The sequence below is a fragment of the Monomorium pharaonis genome, chromosome 7, assembly GCF_013373865.1.
Source record: "Monomorium pharaonis isolate MP-MQ-018 chromosome 7, ASM1337386v2, whole genome shotgun sequence".
NCBI lineage: Eukaryota > Metazoa > Arthropoda > Insecta > Hymenoptera > Formicidae > Monomorium > Monomorium pharaonis.
Genome location: NC_050473.1, coordinates 14,895,439 through 14,911,100, shown reverse-complemented (window position 1 = coordinate 14,911,100; position 15,662 = coordinate 14,895,439). Strand labels below are relative to the sequence as shown.

Sequence of the window (15,662 nt, the reverse complement as noted above, 5' to 3'; positions counted from 1 at the left end):
AACGTTTCTTTGTGTATAAGGAGTGGACGCAAATCCGCACATTAAATCGGAACATACGTTTAAAAAGATTTTATTTCACAATAAATCACATGTATTTGCATTAACTTAAACAAGATGTTACAAAAACACCTAATAAATATGTTCCTTAAAAGATAGCGATGACTATTAGGAAAAATGAACGAATAAGACGAATTACATGAGCAAATTATTTGAACAGGTATTTATATACATACATCACGTAACTTAATGAGTATGTGTTTTGTGTTCTTTTACATTACAATTCAATGAATATTTATCTTCGTAAATTTCTACTAGCAATGTTTCTAAATTTAGCATTACGTAATATTATTATATCGATAAACAGTATTGCGAAACGTATACATTTGAGTTTTATCTCAACGAATTATTTAAAATAACTTTAAAATATGATCAAAGTATTATTTACAATTCCAATAATACAGATTTATTCAACTAATATCTCTTATTTTAATTAAACGTATATATTTGTATTAGAGCAATTATTAATATTTAACACGTTAATATGTATCTATATTTTTAAAGCATAATAGTTTTAATATTGCTAACTTCTATTAATGGTAAAGAATAAAAAATTGATGACTAATCTTTTAATATTACATTCAGTAAAATTGGAGTCGACATTTCCTCTAGATTCTTATTTTTGATGTTTTTTATTGATTGAAAGTGTAATTCATTTCAGGAGGAAATTATTAGGGCAATTAAATTAGGATAATCAAATCTAGAGCAAATTATATTTTAATTTTTATCTAAGAGGCACCGACGAAATAGATGTCATCGATGTTAAGGAAGATGGCCCGGAACTAAGATTAAGTTTATCTAGTTCTTCATCTGCTTTGTTGTTCTTTAGGTCCTGTTGCGTGTACAAAAACTTGTTCCATTCGTCAATTCTTGGATGAGCTAGATGCTATATGGAAAAAAAATTAAGTACAAGGTATTTCTGTATTAAGCTTCTATATAAAATATCTTCAGTCAGTATTTATTACAGTCAAGAAAGTCCACAAAATGATTATCGTACATACCTCGGCGACATCATAAACCCATATTTTACCGGTATCGTCACCGACAGTGACATGCAATCCGCTTGGTGTCCATGATACTCTATTCAGAGCAGGGCATCCGTCGACGACGACGCTGGCGGTAGGCACCTCTGTATCTTGATTTAGATTCCACAGATCCAACCTACCGGAATCATCAACGGCGGCGAACAGTGCTGGATGCGTCGGAGACCAAGCGACATCGTAGACATAGTCGCCGTTGTGCTCGAAAGAGTAGAGTGGCTTGTTTTCTTTCAAACTCCAGAGTTTGATGGTCCAGTCGAGCGAGGACGTTAGAAATAGATGAGAGAAGTCTATTCCACCTTGCACCGCGTGCGCGCTAATGCCAGTCACCGGTCCCTGGTGACCCTCGTACGTTTCCGTCAACCCGGCGCGGCTGCCGTGTCGGCAGGCTGTTCGACAAAGTGTTAAAAAGTGTTAATAAATTCTTAAACAGTTTACTCTTCGTACTCATTCTCACGTTACGTATGCAGGCACCCGCATTTACCTGAATAAACAGTCCCGTCTTCACTTCCCATGACGAAATTGTTAACATCACCATGCGGAAAAGCTAGGCATGTGGCAGCAATCGCTTTCGATTGTTTCGTATGCAATTCCAGTGCCTCTTGCGGCTGTGACAGCATGTCTAGACTCCACGAGCATAGTTTGCCATCTGTCGAAATGCTGATCAGATTATGTGCGTTTTGTGTTCCAACGACGCTCAAACAGTACACCGGATGCTACAGAATAATTAACGACTCAATCGCACTCGCATTCTAAATTTAGAAGTTTAAAGCTTAACTAGCTAATTGATGTATAATTGTATACCACAAGGTCTACCTATGTTATCTGTAATACTTACGGTATGCGCAGTAGCGGACAAAGGAGTGCGTTGTATGGGAGTCCTCTTTTGCACTCGATTGTCCCAGAGCACGATTTGACCAGAATAGGTGCCTCCCAGGATTAAGTTCGGATGAAATCTAGCAAACGTGGTTGACATAACGGGCGACTGACAATGAAAGATAAATTCTGGGGTTGTTTTCTTAAATTTCGTGTTCCAGATTAGACATACTCCATCAGGATCATTCGGAGTATCATCGTTGTTGTTGTACGAAGCCGCTAAAAGCTCAGGAAATTGTGGCGACCAGTCCATGGAAGTCACACAACGATTGCGAGACCATCGTTCGCAGATGAATGAGCGATTTAACCACAATCGTTGATGACTCTTCTCGTCCCTGAAAATTGAGAATAATCATTCACATCAAGCAGAACGTACTTATTATCTCAAATAGTTATACCGCTTTAGAAACAAAAGAGGATAAAAAATCTATCAATTATTTTCTAATTACATTCCGTCTTCACCATCCATAGTGCCGGCATAATCAGTGTAGATATCGACCGATTCGCCCAACGCTCTCTCTACGATTCTGCTGGTACGATCAAGAAATCGTTGGAAGTCTTCCGATAGAATAATCATTTGCTTCTCTTCTTCGCTAAGTTCTCGTACTACAGGATTAATAATAAAATCAAATTTTTTAAATCAATGAATAAACTATGCAAATATTATGGCACAGGATTAATGGTACATACCTTCTTTCTTGGGCTTCTCTTTTTGTTTCTCTTGCTCTACCTGTGTAACGGCAGGCTGGACTTCTTTGACTTGCGGTAACCCATGAGGTAGGATTCCTGGTGGGAGCTTACTTTGGAAACCGTCCATGTGCGGCAAGCTATTTTCTTCGTCTTCGGCTTGGCCATCATCAAATGTCAAAACTGTGGTGAATAAGCTGGTTCCGCCACAAGTACCCTAACTTGGATATGTAACAACCTAACTACTGACCTACCTATTTATTCAGAATTTGACTAATATTCTAACAAAATTCTAATGAAATATCTTTCAAGTTTTATATATAAAAAAAAATTTTACTACAAAGATGAAGGACTTTGAAAAATACTTATAACTGCAGTAATCTATTATCTTAACATCTTTATGTAAAAAAATTTTTTTTAATACATTCTCCTAAAATCCTAATATTCGCTTCTGCAACTTTTTTGTATTTATTTTTACTTGTAATTACCTCAAGTGCCGAAAAAAGGTTACATGCCAGCGTGTTATTTAAAAAAAGAAAAAACAAATTACTGTTTCCTAGAGCGATCTCTAATATGAACTGCACAGTTACTGACTCGTAAATATTTAACAAAATTTTATTTCGAAGTAACAACATCTAGAAACATTGATAAATGCCATATCGAATAATTTACCATGCTAGAAAAATGTAAAGTTTCACGTAAACAAAATTATGAGTGTGAGCCTAGATGACATGCAAAATTAGCCACATGTATTGAAAGGTGGACTGCTTGTTGGACTGTCAATAAATAACATTGATTTCACAATTTTTAATTTTATCTTTTTCAAAAGTGTCTCTCCACCCTTTGTTGGCATGCAGTATCGATGAAGTAAAACGATGCGTAAGAGATGTAAAGAATTATCAATGTGAACGTTACAAGTAATAAAAGACTATTAATTTTCCCTTTACCAATGCAATTACTATTATATTTGATTATGTAATTATCATCGGAAATCACACATATACGTGACAACTGTGAGGTCTCACCATTTCTTTCTTATAACATTGTTATTGTATAATGATTAATGATAAGTAAATGAAGATCAATAAGCAATGAAATCAAACAAGAGTGGGTTTATAGCTGCGATCGTGAAATTAATTTTTCTTTAAATAATAAAATAATAAATAAATACACATCGAGTGAAGACGATTTAACGCAACTTTCCAGATCTCATGCAGTACCGATTAAAAAATTACAACTACAACTGCGATAAACAAAATAAAAATAATAAAAGCAGGTACAATTCTGTTTACAATTCTTTATTTTACTTCTCAAAAATAATAAAGAATTTGTAACTAAATTTTAAAAAATGCTAAATATACCTTCAATTATTCTTAATTCTGAATCTCTTCAATTATTGGATAATATAGTTCACAATGTATATCGCTTTAAAATATAACAATACAAAGCTTATTTGTGCATGCGCGATACATAAAGCGGTCTTAGATTACATAAAGAGAAATAAATTTAAAAAAATATAAAATAAAGCAAATTGTCAAAAGCAAATTATAAATTCCAGCGGCAATTCCCTCCTTTTAGTGCATATATAAGACAGAGACGACATATTGCAAGAAAGTAACATGAAGATATTATACTTTTAGGCTTTGTGAGAGTGTGAAGTAGAATGGATATGTCTGTGAAATAATTAAGTAAAGTAAATCGTCTCTAGAGAGGAATTACCTACCTGTAAATTCGTCCTCCCATTCTAAACCAGGATTTAGATTGTACTCGTCTTGAAGGAGGGAAAAGAAAATGTCAATCAATTTGATATCTTATTTGCCAGAATTGTAGCATTTTTTATATAAAAATATATCTTTTTAAATGCATTATTGATGCATAATAATACATGTACAAAAGCTAAAAGTTATTTGAGTCTTTCATTTCGCTCTGTACAAACTAGTAAAATTTCGCTATTACATTAGTCTCATAATAACGTGTTGCAATATAAGATTCAACTAACTTTTCTTATTTTGTCATGCAAAATACATCAACAATTGCTTAAAAAAACTTGGAAGTAGTAATTGAAATTGAGAAATCATAGTATCTATTTATATGCGTACAATATTCCCATTAGCAACGGCTCTGTATATTTCAGAGTATGTCTCAAAATATTCATTCACTTACATAAGAATTTAATAAATCTTTTACTTTTAAAATATTTAAAAGTTTTTTAGTATCTACGCTTATTGTTATATATCAAATAAAATATTATAGGAATCAGATAAATTATTATAGAAATCTTAACTTTCATCTTCAATTTATATAATTTAAAGATATTTTTCTTTCGCGTATTGATACAGAATATGACGAGGTAGGATATTTCTCGGAAAATAAATCTGGCGCAAAAAACTTATTATTAGTAAACTTCAGAAAAAATTTTTTTATAATAACCAAAATGAAGACAAGTAAGGGATCATGAAATAGAAATAATGATTTAATACAACATACTGACATCTCCGACTGTTAAATAAAAACTACATGTTCTTTTCAATTCTTTCGATTAATGAAACTCAAGATAATTATAGTAATTGCTTTTTAAAAAAGTTGACTACCAGTGAAAATAAACCTATTAATATTCATACGATAAGAAAAACAAAAGTGCACGATGTACTTATTTTGAGAATGCTGTACGACTATGTTGCGACATATTTTCACGGACATATATCATGTCTATCATTTTAAGTCTGTTAATTTCTCGACTTCGTTGCTACGCCACCCTCGTGCTGTTAAGAAGCAATATTTTGCGACTGAAGAATATTTTATTAAAAAAAAAGATTCCTGAATCACTAAAAGCTCAAGCGTCATATTTTTATAGTAAATATTAAAACGTTATATATCAGAGACAAATAATTCATTAAAAACCGAGTCAGAGTGAACCGGGAGTAACGTGTGTAATGTTATTTTCAACTTGAGCTTAGTTAATATCCCACAACACCTTAGCTCTATAAAAATTACTTCCATGTTAGTAAGCATTGACAATGCGTTAGCATTCCCAATTGAAAATTCGGGTAATAACCGTGAACATGGCGTCGAGAACTCTGGAAGGTGCGTTAAGTTGTGACAAGATTTGCCAATGGATATTTCTCTCAAAAGACTCTGATATCCTTAACATGCCATGATAAGATGGCATCATAAGTACCATTAATAGTTGTCAGAGCTTTATAACTGTTTTTGAGAAAAACAGTAATTTATCTTTCTTCTTTTTGTACCCTCACATTTCTTTCATAGTATTAATAAACAGAATACTTTTTCTTGGTAGCATACCCACTATGTGAAATTAGTAATACATATTGTAAGAGACAGTTTGAAAATATTGCAAAAATTGTGTATATAAAGAACCAGGATTGTCGAAACAATCATTTTCAAAATGCATGCTTTTTGAGAATCAGATATATGCGAATAGACTTGTATAGTGTGCCTGATAAGATTTTCTTTGCTGTATAGAGTCGGGATGTCAGATAAATATTTGGAAAATAATAGAGATATGATAAATAAGAATAAATGCACCCAAAAATAGGCAAACTTAACGAAAAAGAGAGTTGGAAGAGGTATAAAAGCATATCCATAAGATAGTAAAGACCGATTAGGTTCCGGGTGGAGAGTTGTTGTTTTACATTCCTTACTAACATTTCCCAGGGAAAATGTTAAATTCTGGAGACGATACTCTTCATCCGTTTTCTAGTTTCGGTTGTATTTATCCCGAAGGCAAATAATAAACTATTTAATATGTTGCAAATGTCAATTAATTTTATATAATAAAAAGTACACTAATAAGCTACGAACAATGTACGCTATATTTTTGACCAATAAATTATAAATTCAGTTCTATGTTAATGAATAATTTCTCTTATCTTGACACGTTCGTTTTGTCGTGAATAACTTAGAATAACGTGTAAAATTTAATCTAAATACGAGAGAATATTCTATTGTCAAAAATCGTGGTCCTCAATTCTCTTTAGAGATTCTCGTTGCTTCAAGTAATATAAACTGAATACAAGCTAAACCTAACTCTGAACCTAAAAATCGTTTTCAGAACCAAGAGAAATCATAACTTACCGTAATAGTCGAATGCATGAGCTGAGAAGGGGAGGGAAAAAAATTGCACTTAGTTACGATATCATAAGAATGCACTACGTTAATAACACCTCTCTACACTCAGACTCGTTAGTTTCAAATATTAAAAAAAATCGACGATAAAATTCAAAACTATACAAAAGTGTAATAAAATAATTTTGTAACTGTAATATGTCTGGAGGTTCAATAAATATTTAACTATCCTACAGGGACAACATATAAATTTTTAAGTGCTGTATAATTTGTTTGTGAAAATTTTCAAAAAAGCGGGTAACGGACAAATAAAGTCATTAGCATTTCATAAATATTACGCTGAATGTAGTTAGGTGAATATAATTTTGTAAATTCTTATATTGTGCGGTACTTCGGTTCCTATGTTTAAGAGGAAACGTACATATTCAGAATGTTTATCATTATAGGGTGATTAATGTTTACCTTCCATGTTCAACACTTTCGTTCATTAGCGATTGTAGCGTTCATTAAGTTATACTAATCCAATGCCGTGACAAAAAACGTTTAGCTTCTTTTATAATTATCCCTAATAATAAGTGCTCTTTAATGAATGAGCTGCAATATCTCACTTACATCCCTTGTCACACTTATGCCCACCCCCTAAGTTTCTCTTGAAATTTGTAGCTATTATTGTTTTTGCTATATGGAAACAATAAAGCAAAATGATTTTAAAAGCGACGTGGACATTTTTATATCAATGTTAGAGTATATACACATATCTTAGTAATTAACATCAAGAATTTTACAAAATATTACGAAAGAAACTACTTTTATATCTTACATATATCTTATTATTAGAAAACATTATGTCTTTTTTATGTCTATGTAAAAATATACTTTTGAGAAATATGTGAGCACAAATACTAATTCTCTATCAGCACGTATGAGTTATGGCATAACAATCTTGTAAAAGTTTGAGTTTGTAATCGTAATTCATGTTTTCCCAACAAACAGGACGCCTAGAGTTAATGTGCTGTGTAATCTTAACTTTCAGTTAGTCATTTATCTTGTTAAACTATTGAAGCGTGAGTAAGCTTTTTTTTATGCAAGCAGACGGTCACACCTGTGTATGTGGAAGTAAAAAACTAAAAAAAAAAAGTCTTCAGGAGGTAATCAACATTTAGATAATATAAAAATTTCTTAATCTAACATAATATCTACAATAAATATAAATTTCCACATACAAAACTCTTGCAGCATAATTCAGATGTAAAGTCGGTTATCATAGCAATTTGTGTGTAATCTTCATGACTCCTCGTTGCCTTCACATAACTTCAAATATATGAAGAAGAACGAAAAATCAAAGATCTGCGGAGCAATGTTTAAAAAGCGCAAAGCACCCCAAAGATTAGACTCTACATTCCTTTCGCTTGATATCGCGACGTATCTCTACCTTCCGATGTGTATCTCTACCTCTATAACGTAACGTTGTACGACAATTATGGAAGGGTAGTAAAAAAGTAGACAGAACATACATAGGTAGTTTGGTGCAGACCCACCTTTCCTGGGACGCCACCAGTCAGTCTCAAAGTAGCCTGCGGAGCAAGAGTGAGTTGGTGTTGTTGTTGAACAGGAGGAGTAGATGGTGTATGCGGAAGACGATGTGGACAGTCCTTGTGTCCAACACCGGATGAATCGATTGTATCGCAAGACAAGGGAACACGCGTATTGTTTAATTAACACCGCAAGATCAGTTAGGTAACAAATATATAAAAAATTTATCATGTATATATATATATAATAATTTGTTCATGTCCATTTCAAAATAACAAGTTGGACAATGAATCAAATATATAATGGGAAGTTTTTTTTCCATCAAAATTCATTTTTGTCAGAATTAACATTGCACTATCTTTCATCACAGTAAAGTAGGTGGTATTAGAACAAAATATATCAAAATTTGTTAATCACTAACATAAACTGTGATCATGGTCGTATTGTTAGCAGATTATAAGATCGAGATTAATCGTCAGCAAAACATATAATGTAAGTGTTTAAGAACTAACTGAATTTGCGGTTGTGTGTCATGAAAATGAAAATGTTGTATATGAGAATGCGCGTTGCCACCACCAAGAAAACTTAACTTAAACCAAACCCAGATTAATTGTTAGATGCTTATTACCTGTTATATACTGACTAATATATTTGTTACACACATAATCTAAGGCTCACAATAAAAACTGTTATTTATTTTTTATAATAAGAATAATAATAATTATAACATAATATATTAATTTACCTTTTTTTAGATTATTTTAGTGTTATTGGTGTATATGTTTTTAAATATGTGCTGATTAATAATATTTGTATCGCTACATAAAGACAATATGTTATTCTTTTAATGCCGTGTATTGTTTGAGTAACAAAATATAAAAAAATCATGTAAAAGTGTTGAAAATTATTTTTCCTTCACAAATAATATGAAGGAAAAGTACTAAATGATAACTGCGACATAATGAATCATTAAATTCATGTTTAAGAATATGTAAGTTTCCTCACCACTTGAAATTAATTACAAAAAATAATTTAAAATGTTAACTCAATCTTAATGTTATCCATGTCCAAAGTTAAAAAAAATTGCACTTGTGTGATTAATGACATCATAATTTACTTCATTCGCAGTTAATACACGAAATAAGAAAAAATACTGTTAAGATTTTGTATGTGGTTACAGACACACATTGTAACACAATGTTGTAATATAAAAAAAAATGAAAATGTACGTCTTTTTTATAAACCACCCACTTTACCATAGTCAATCGTAAAAATTTGTCGATGCAAAAACTATGGGATATGTGTAGCTTGATACGATATTTCAGTGATCTTAAAACGCATAGTGTAAACGCGCTATAAACTTGTGAACTTATGTTAAAGTAAATATTAATAATTAATGGAATTATTTGATATAAAATAGTAAGAAATAATTAACGAATCATACTCATGTAAGGTATAACGATATTTAACACGCATCTTGTAACCAAATAATCAGATTTTTCAAGAATTTTTGAAAAGTATATTTTTCAATTCCATCAATATTTATGTCCGTAAAAACGTTTGTGACCTGAATATCACGTGTTTTTCTAATATCTAAACGTTTCTTTGCGAAATCAGGAGTGAGATGTAACACATATGTGCAATATAAATAAATGAATAGATAAACATATAAGAGAAATATTGACTCACCGTCGTGGGATGTATGCGTAGTCTGGATGGTTTGTGTTTGCTTGCTGTAGACGACTGGCTCTTTCGGTGGAATGTTTGTGTGTGCCACAGAGACAATTGTGAGTTCTCGATTCTTCCTTCGTCCTGCGCTGCTTTGTACCAAAATGGACCAAATTATAAACTGAAATTATAAACTTGAAAGAGGAAGAACATAAGATGTAAATACCTGTGAGCAGAATTTATACTAGATGGCTGTAGACTGGCGTCTGGTGTAGCATTAGCACTTTGCTCAGGCGTCAACGAACTCATACTGGACAAACTAGAGAGTACATCTGCAAGTGGACAGAAAGAGTTAGAATGTTGCACAGAAAAAATATAATATGTAAAATGTAAACTCATAAAGGAAAAAAATACTTGTAATCAAGCGATCGTGATTATATACCTGACACTGGTGCTACACCCAAAGAAGACAGCATCGCATCTATCTCCTTACGCTGATCCTTCTCCGTGCCAGCGGCACGAACGGTAGCTTCCTCTACCTTTAATTCACAAGCAAATTCTCCCATTATTCTCACATTTTTACATATACATGCAAACTAAGCATTTTACTTATAAACACTTAATCCTTACATCTTTCTGTTCTTTTTCTCTCCTGCGTCTCTCTTTTTCTTCCCTAATGGCTTGTAGTTTCGCCTTCTTCCTCTCTAGCTCAGCTTTTCGATCGGACATCATCTTGTCGACTAGTAATGTATATCTGAAAAAATGATATATAACAAACGAATGAAAAGTTTAAACCAGGTACTTGTGATGCTCGTGTATGTAGGTACGTTTCAAAGGAACATCGGCATGTCGGAAAAAGCTATCGCGAGACGCGAATAAGTCCAAATGCACTTATTGATTTCTCAACGATGACGTCAACTCGGGACCAAATCGTCGGTGGTGTTAATGTACCGTTCGATCAATTGCGAGCGAAACGGCCGCGTCTTCCTGCCGCCCGGTCGTGATCGCTCGAGCTCTTCGAAGGGACGTAACGGTTCAGGCAAAATTGATTGGCATCATGCGGCGGCGAGACTAAACAATACACGGACTCGCGCTCGAGCGAATTGGGGCGATGTCGACGTAACGGTGCGCCAATTGATCGCCAACGCGAATTAAATGCGATAGAAACGGCGGACTCACCTGTGCTACGAGCGACGAGCGAAATGAGAAATAGCCAAATGTAATCTGATGCACAAAACTCTAGTTTATTTTACATCATTTCGAGAAGTGACAAGTAAATCCATGTTCCTCCGCGGACCGCGAGCACCATGTAACTGTACAACTACACTACCGTCACTATCCTCTACGTCGCTAGTTGTCAGAAAGTTCAAGAGATGTCGCTGGATATTTTTTATTCGGCCCGGAGAAAACTCCGACGAGAGCGCAGCCACGATCACGGATTTATGCCCGATTTCTTCACTTCCCAATAAAGTTATCCGGAGGATAAATCTCAAGTTTAACCAATCACGTTCATGAATCTGGTAGTTTGTCTCCTGGATAATTTTCACTGTAAGATAACTAGACGTGAAGAAATCGGGCATTAGCCAGAACATACCGAACGTATTTCCTTCGAACAAACACTTTGCTCGAATGCGCACGCGAACACTACTCGAAACTAAAGGCAAACGTACGATGCCGCGCTTTACACATGAATAATATCTCTTTTACATACGATCTCACAGGCTCGCGTATCGTTTGCTAACGCGACGGCACTCTCAACATAACACCGTACCTGCGCACAATGAATTCTGAATACGCGAGACACGCACGGAGTCGACAGTGCGTCCGACCGGCGCTGGAGTGGCGTACGTGACTGCTGGCAGGCAGACTCGGCGGTACTCGGCGCTAGTCGGCGCGACTCGGCGTTGCTAGGCGACCGACTTGTTGACTCGCCGCGCCTGCGCCACTGCCGCCATGTTGCTCCGTTGCTCCGCGCTCCAGTCGTCACGTACGCCACTCCAGCGCCGGTCGGACGGTCCGTCGACTCCGTGCGTGTCTCGTAGTCGTAGTCGTAAGGTAAGGCAGAGACAAACGTAAGTCGTAATATACTACTATTCTAGAGTCCAGAATAGTATACTACGACATGTACGACTTATGCCCAGTCTACAATGAGTCGTTGGTCGTTGGTCGTAAGAAATTTAACCAATTATGTTCGGTTATTCTTCTCTAAGATCAACTGTGATTGGTTAAATTTCTTACGACCAACGACCAACGACTCATTGTAGACTGGGCATTACGTTTTTCCTACGACTACGACTGCGACACCTACGTCTCGTTCTCTGCCTTTGGCTTAAAGTGTGAAAAGGATATTCGGTAGAATATCGCGAGTGCCAATTAAAGTGCCACTAGTCGTCAAGCGAGCATACGAATTCTCGAAACGAATTTGTCTCCGTTTGTCGTATCTCGGCGCGTAATTTTCATTCAAACGGTTTTCCTCGGCCTGCGTTTCCATGAAGTTACGTGACGTCACGCCACTTTCGTGCCAAGTTGATTTTCGCCGCCAATCAGACGAGCCGTCCTTTTCACTTTTTCAAATGTAACGGTCGCGCCAAGTGAAATTCTCGCGCGTAGTTTACGTTTTACTCGTGTGTGATATATTAACCGTAATATCGGGAGTGCCGAATAAAGTATCGGGCGATCGTTATTAATGTGCGGTTCGAGAAAAGCAGGATGATGTCAGCAGAAAGCGGCATCCATGAATCAAGCGACTCGGTATTAAATATACTATTTTTTCAAGTGATACATTTCTTTACCTGCTTTTGTGTTTGAGTTTAGGAATAATATTTATCACATTTTCAGAATCAAAACGGGAAAAGGAATGTAGCAGTAGCAGCAGCAGCATCAGCAGTAGGAGCAGCGACAGCAATCGGTGAGTGAATTTTTATCAAATCAATTATTTGAATTTATATCACGTTTATGTCGAACAAAATATGTGATAAACGTGATGCGAAATAAAATATTGCTCTCAAGCAACTTTAAGCAGTAGGACAACTACAGTAGAGACTTTTGAACTTGTCATCAAAAAAATATACATATTGGGATTCGACTTGAATACAATAATGGCACTTTCATTTCGCTGCCTCGTGAGATTCAAACTGTTTGAGTTTAGGAATAATATTTATCACATTTTCAGAATCAAAACGGGAAAAGGAATGTAGCAGTAGCAGCAGCAGCATCAGCAGTAGGAGCAGCGACAGCAATTGGTGAGTGCATTTTTATCAAATCAATTATTTGAATTTATATCACGTTTATGTCGAACAAAATATGTGATAAACGTGATGCGAAATAAAATATTGCTCTCAAGCAACTTTAAGCAGTAGGACAACAACAGTAGAGACTTTTTGAACTTGTTGTCATCAAATAAATATGTATTGGGATTCGACTTGAATACAATAATGGCACCTTCATTTCGCTGCCTCGTGAGATTCAAACTGATACTTACACTAGTCAGTAAATTGATATATGTACTTACAAAACTTAATACAGTTTAAGTAAAAAATATTTTAATCAAATCTATATAAAAATTAAATCTAGAAAGTATCAATTTGCAATTTATTATTTTAGTTTTATTATTCTAAAATTTTTATTAAACAGTCGTTACTAATGATCAGCAACTATTGCAGTAATTTTACTAATATAAGTCAAATTCATTGCAAAATTTAGTTTTTATTTAATACTTTTTACATTTTAATAATATATTGCTTCATGAGTAAACACATGTACACAAGTACAACAAGAAGTTACCACATTCATATGAGACAAACAATATTTACAATAACAGATAAACAATACATTTAAAAATGTGCTCATTTTTTATCTGTTCTGTATTCTGAAATGTTAAACTTAAAAATTTGATGTGAAAATATAAGTATCTTATCCGACTATAAAATTTTGTAATAATTTAACAATTAAGTATCTGTCATTACTATTTTTTCCCTTCATTTAAAATTTATTGTAATACACATAATAACGTAGTATCATGTAATTGCTGCATAATTGTTTCTTCCTTGTTTTTAATACTTACGTACATTTTTTTAATATTATGTATTAACAATATAAAAAGGTACTTTCATCGAATTATTTTGCATTAACAGTTTATAAAAAGTCGTATTATAAAATATTTCGTAATATCTCACTCATTGCGAATTTTTTATCATCAAATAATAAAAAACATAATATTACTGGCAACCTTGTAACAGCAGGCTCAAAATTTAAGTCAAGCTTAAACGAAGATCTATAGAAACTTGTAGCAGTCTTGAAGTCACCCTGTAAAAAAAAATACTAGTTAATACGAATAGTTAAATCTCTGTTTCATTATACAGTTAAGGCCAAAAGTATTACGTAAAAATATTTTTTTTTCATCTGGAATTCTTTTATTTTCAATTAGAATGTTACTTTAAAAAATAATGCGTTATATTACATTATCGTTATTTTTTGTAAAAAATAATTTAATACCATCATTTAGAAAGTAATGATTCTTTATCTTATATTTTTGTGATGTTAAAGTAAAATATTAATTTTAAAATACATTATTTAAAAATTAATATTGAAACTTAAAACTCCAAACTATATAATATATATAAGCTTTCTTTTATATATATTAAATTTATCTAATAATTCTTCTCTAATTTTTATTATAATTCACATTAATATTTTTATTTTTTATATACTTGTATATTTTGATAGCCATCATTGTTTTTGATGAAAGTTTACTGTGCGTGCGTGCGTGTGTGTGTGTGTGTGTGCGCGGTGTGTGTGTACACACACACACACACACACACACACACAGTAAACTTTCATTAAAAACAATAATGGCTATTAAAATATACAGTTTATAATAAAAAGTACCAAATATTTTTCAATATTTAAAAAACTACCAACTAGAATTAAAACAACAATAAAAGTAACAGCTGAATTTGTTACTATAAAAATGTAACAATATTATCATATTATCAACAAAAAAGTAACAATAACGAATAATGTATTGCATTCCAACCCTGATTATTTTTTATTGGTTACTAGCATTACAACATAAGTTTAAGGGTTCTTGAAACAAAGAATAATTCACATTTTAATTTCTGTATTTGTACTTCAACCTTGTAGTTAAAACCTTGTACCTTTGCAGTTAAAAATATTTAAAAAAATTTAAGATGTCTAATATTTTGATCACAGCTATATAATAACTTGTATCTAATAAAGTAATATTTAATTTACCAAAGCAGCATAAAGATTAGCGACAATGTAATGGTTGATCATGAAGTCTGGAGAGTGCTATTGAGAGTGCTATCTGAGCGATCTCAAGAGCGTCGTGGAAATAATTTTGTGAACTAAGTAAAGACGTTTACGAGAAGTATACCTTGCATATCCTTCAGAGTGTTATCTAAACTCTGCCACAACAATCTAGTGCTTTGCGAGTATTGCCCACCACGCGTCACTAAAATGATGCTGCTATTGCCAAGGTCCAAGAGGCATAATGCTAATTTAAGGCAGTATATATTGATTATATTATGCGTGTAAAACCGAGTATGTAATTATTAAAATACGATGAAGAATTACCTTTTGCAAAACAAACGCGATCTTAGAACAGAGTCCTTGCAGAGTATCGTTCTGCTTTCCAGTTGTCATCATCAACCATTCAGTTATATCGAGGTCAGTTTTGTATTACAATAACTGCGA

General features: G+C 33.4%; 1 protein-coding gene across 33 annotated transcripts; it reads right to left on the bottom strand.

The window, feature by feature from the left end:
- Window positions 1–54: 54 nt before the first annotated feature.
- On the bottom strand, window positions 55–11,282 carry LOC105832442 (cytoplasmic dynein 1 intermediate chain). Of its 33 annotated transcripts, none has more exons than XM_012673368.2 (14): window positions 11,127–11,282; window positions 10,578–10,701; window positions 10,390–10,486; window positions 10,174–10,279; window positions 9,969–10,099; window positions 8,261–8,398; window positions 6,756–6,776; window positions 4,384–4,431; window positions 2,664–2,843; window positions 2,423–2,579; window positions 1,936–2,308; window positions 1,582–1,813; window positions 1,059–1,486; window positions 55–943 (listed from the first exon to the last, which is right to left on the bottom strand). In XM_012673368.2, exons 2-14 carry the CDS (start codon window positions 10,677–10,679, stop codon window positions 782–784), a joined length of 2,175 nt encoding a protein of 724 aa, XP_012528822.1. In that variant the 5' UTR covers window positions 10,680–10,701; window positions 11,127–11,282; the 3' UTR covers window positions 55–781. The 33 variants fall into 33 exon arrangements, with proteins under 33 accessions (XP_012528822.1, XP_028050833.1, XP_012528824.1 ...); XM_028195032.1 differs by having other exon boundaries at window positions 2,664–2,819; XM_012673370.2 differs by having other exon boundaries at window positions 8,285–8,398.
- Between the last annotated feature and the right edge of the window lie 4,380 nt (window positions 11,283–15,662).

Coding starts and splice junctions, on each gene's coding strand:
- LOC105832442 (XM_012673368.2), bottom strand. CDS start 10,679: ATGATGTCCGATCGAAAAGCTGAGCTAGAGAGGAAGAAGGCGAAACTA. Junction 2,580..2,663: donor AGAGAAGCCCAAGAAAGAAG/GTATGTACCATT, acceptor TTAATCCTGTAG/TACGAGAACTTAGCGAAGAA. Junction 1,487..1,581: donor AGACGGGACTGTTTATTCAG/GTAAATGCGGGT, acceptor TTTGTCGAACAG/CCTGCCGACACGGCAGCCGC.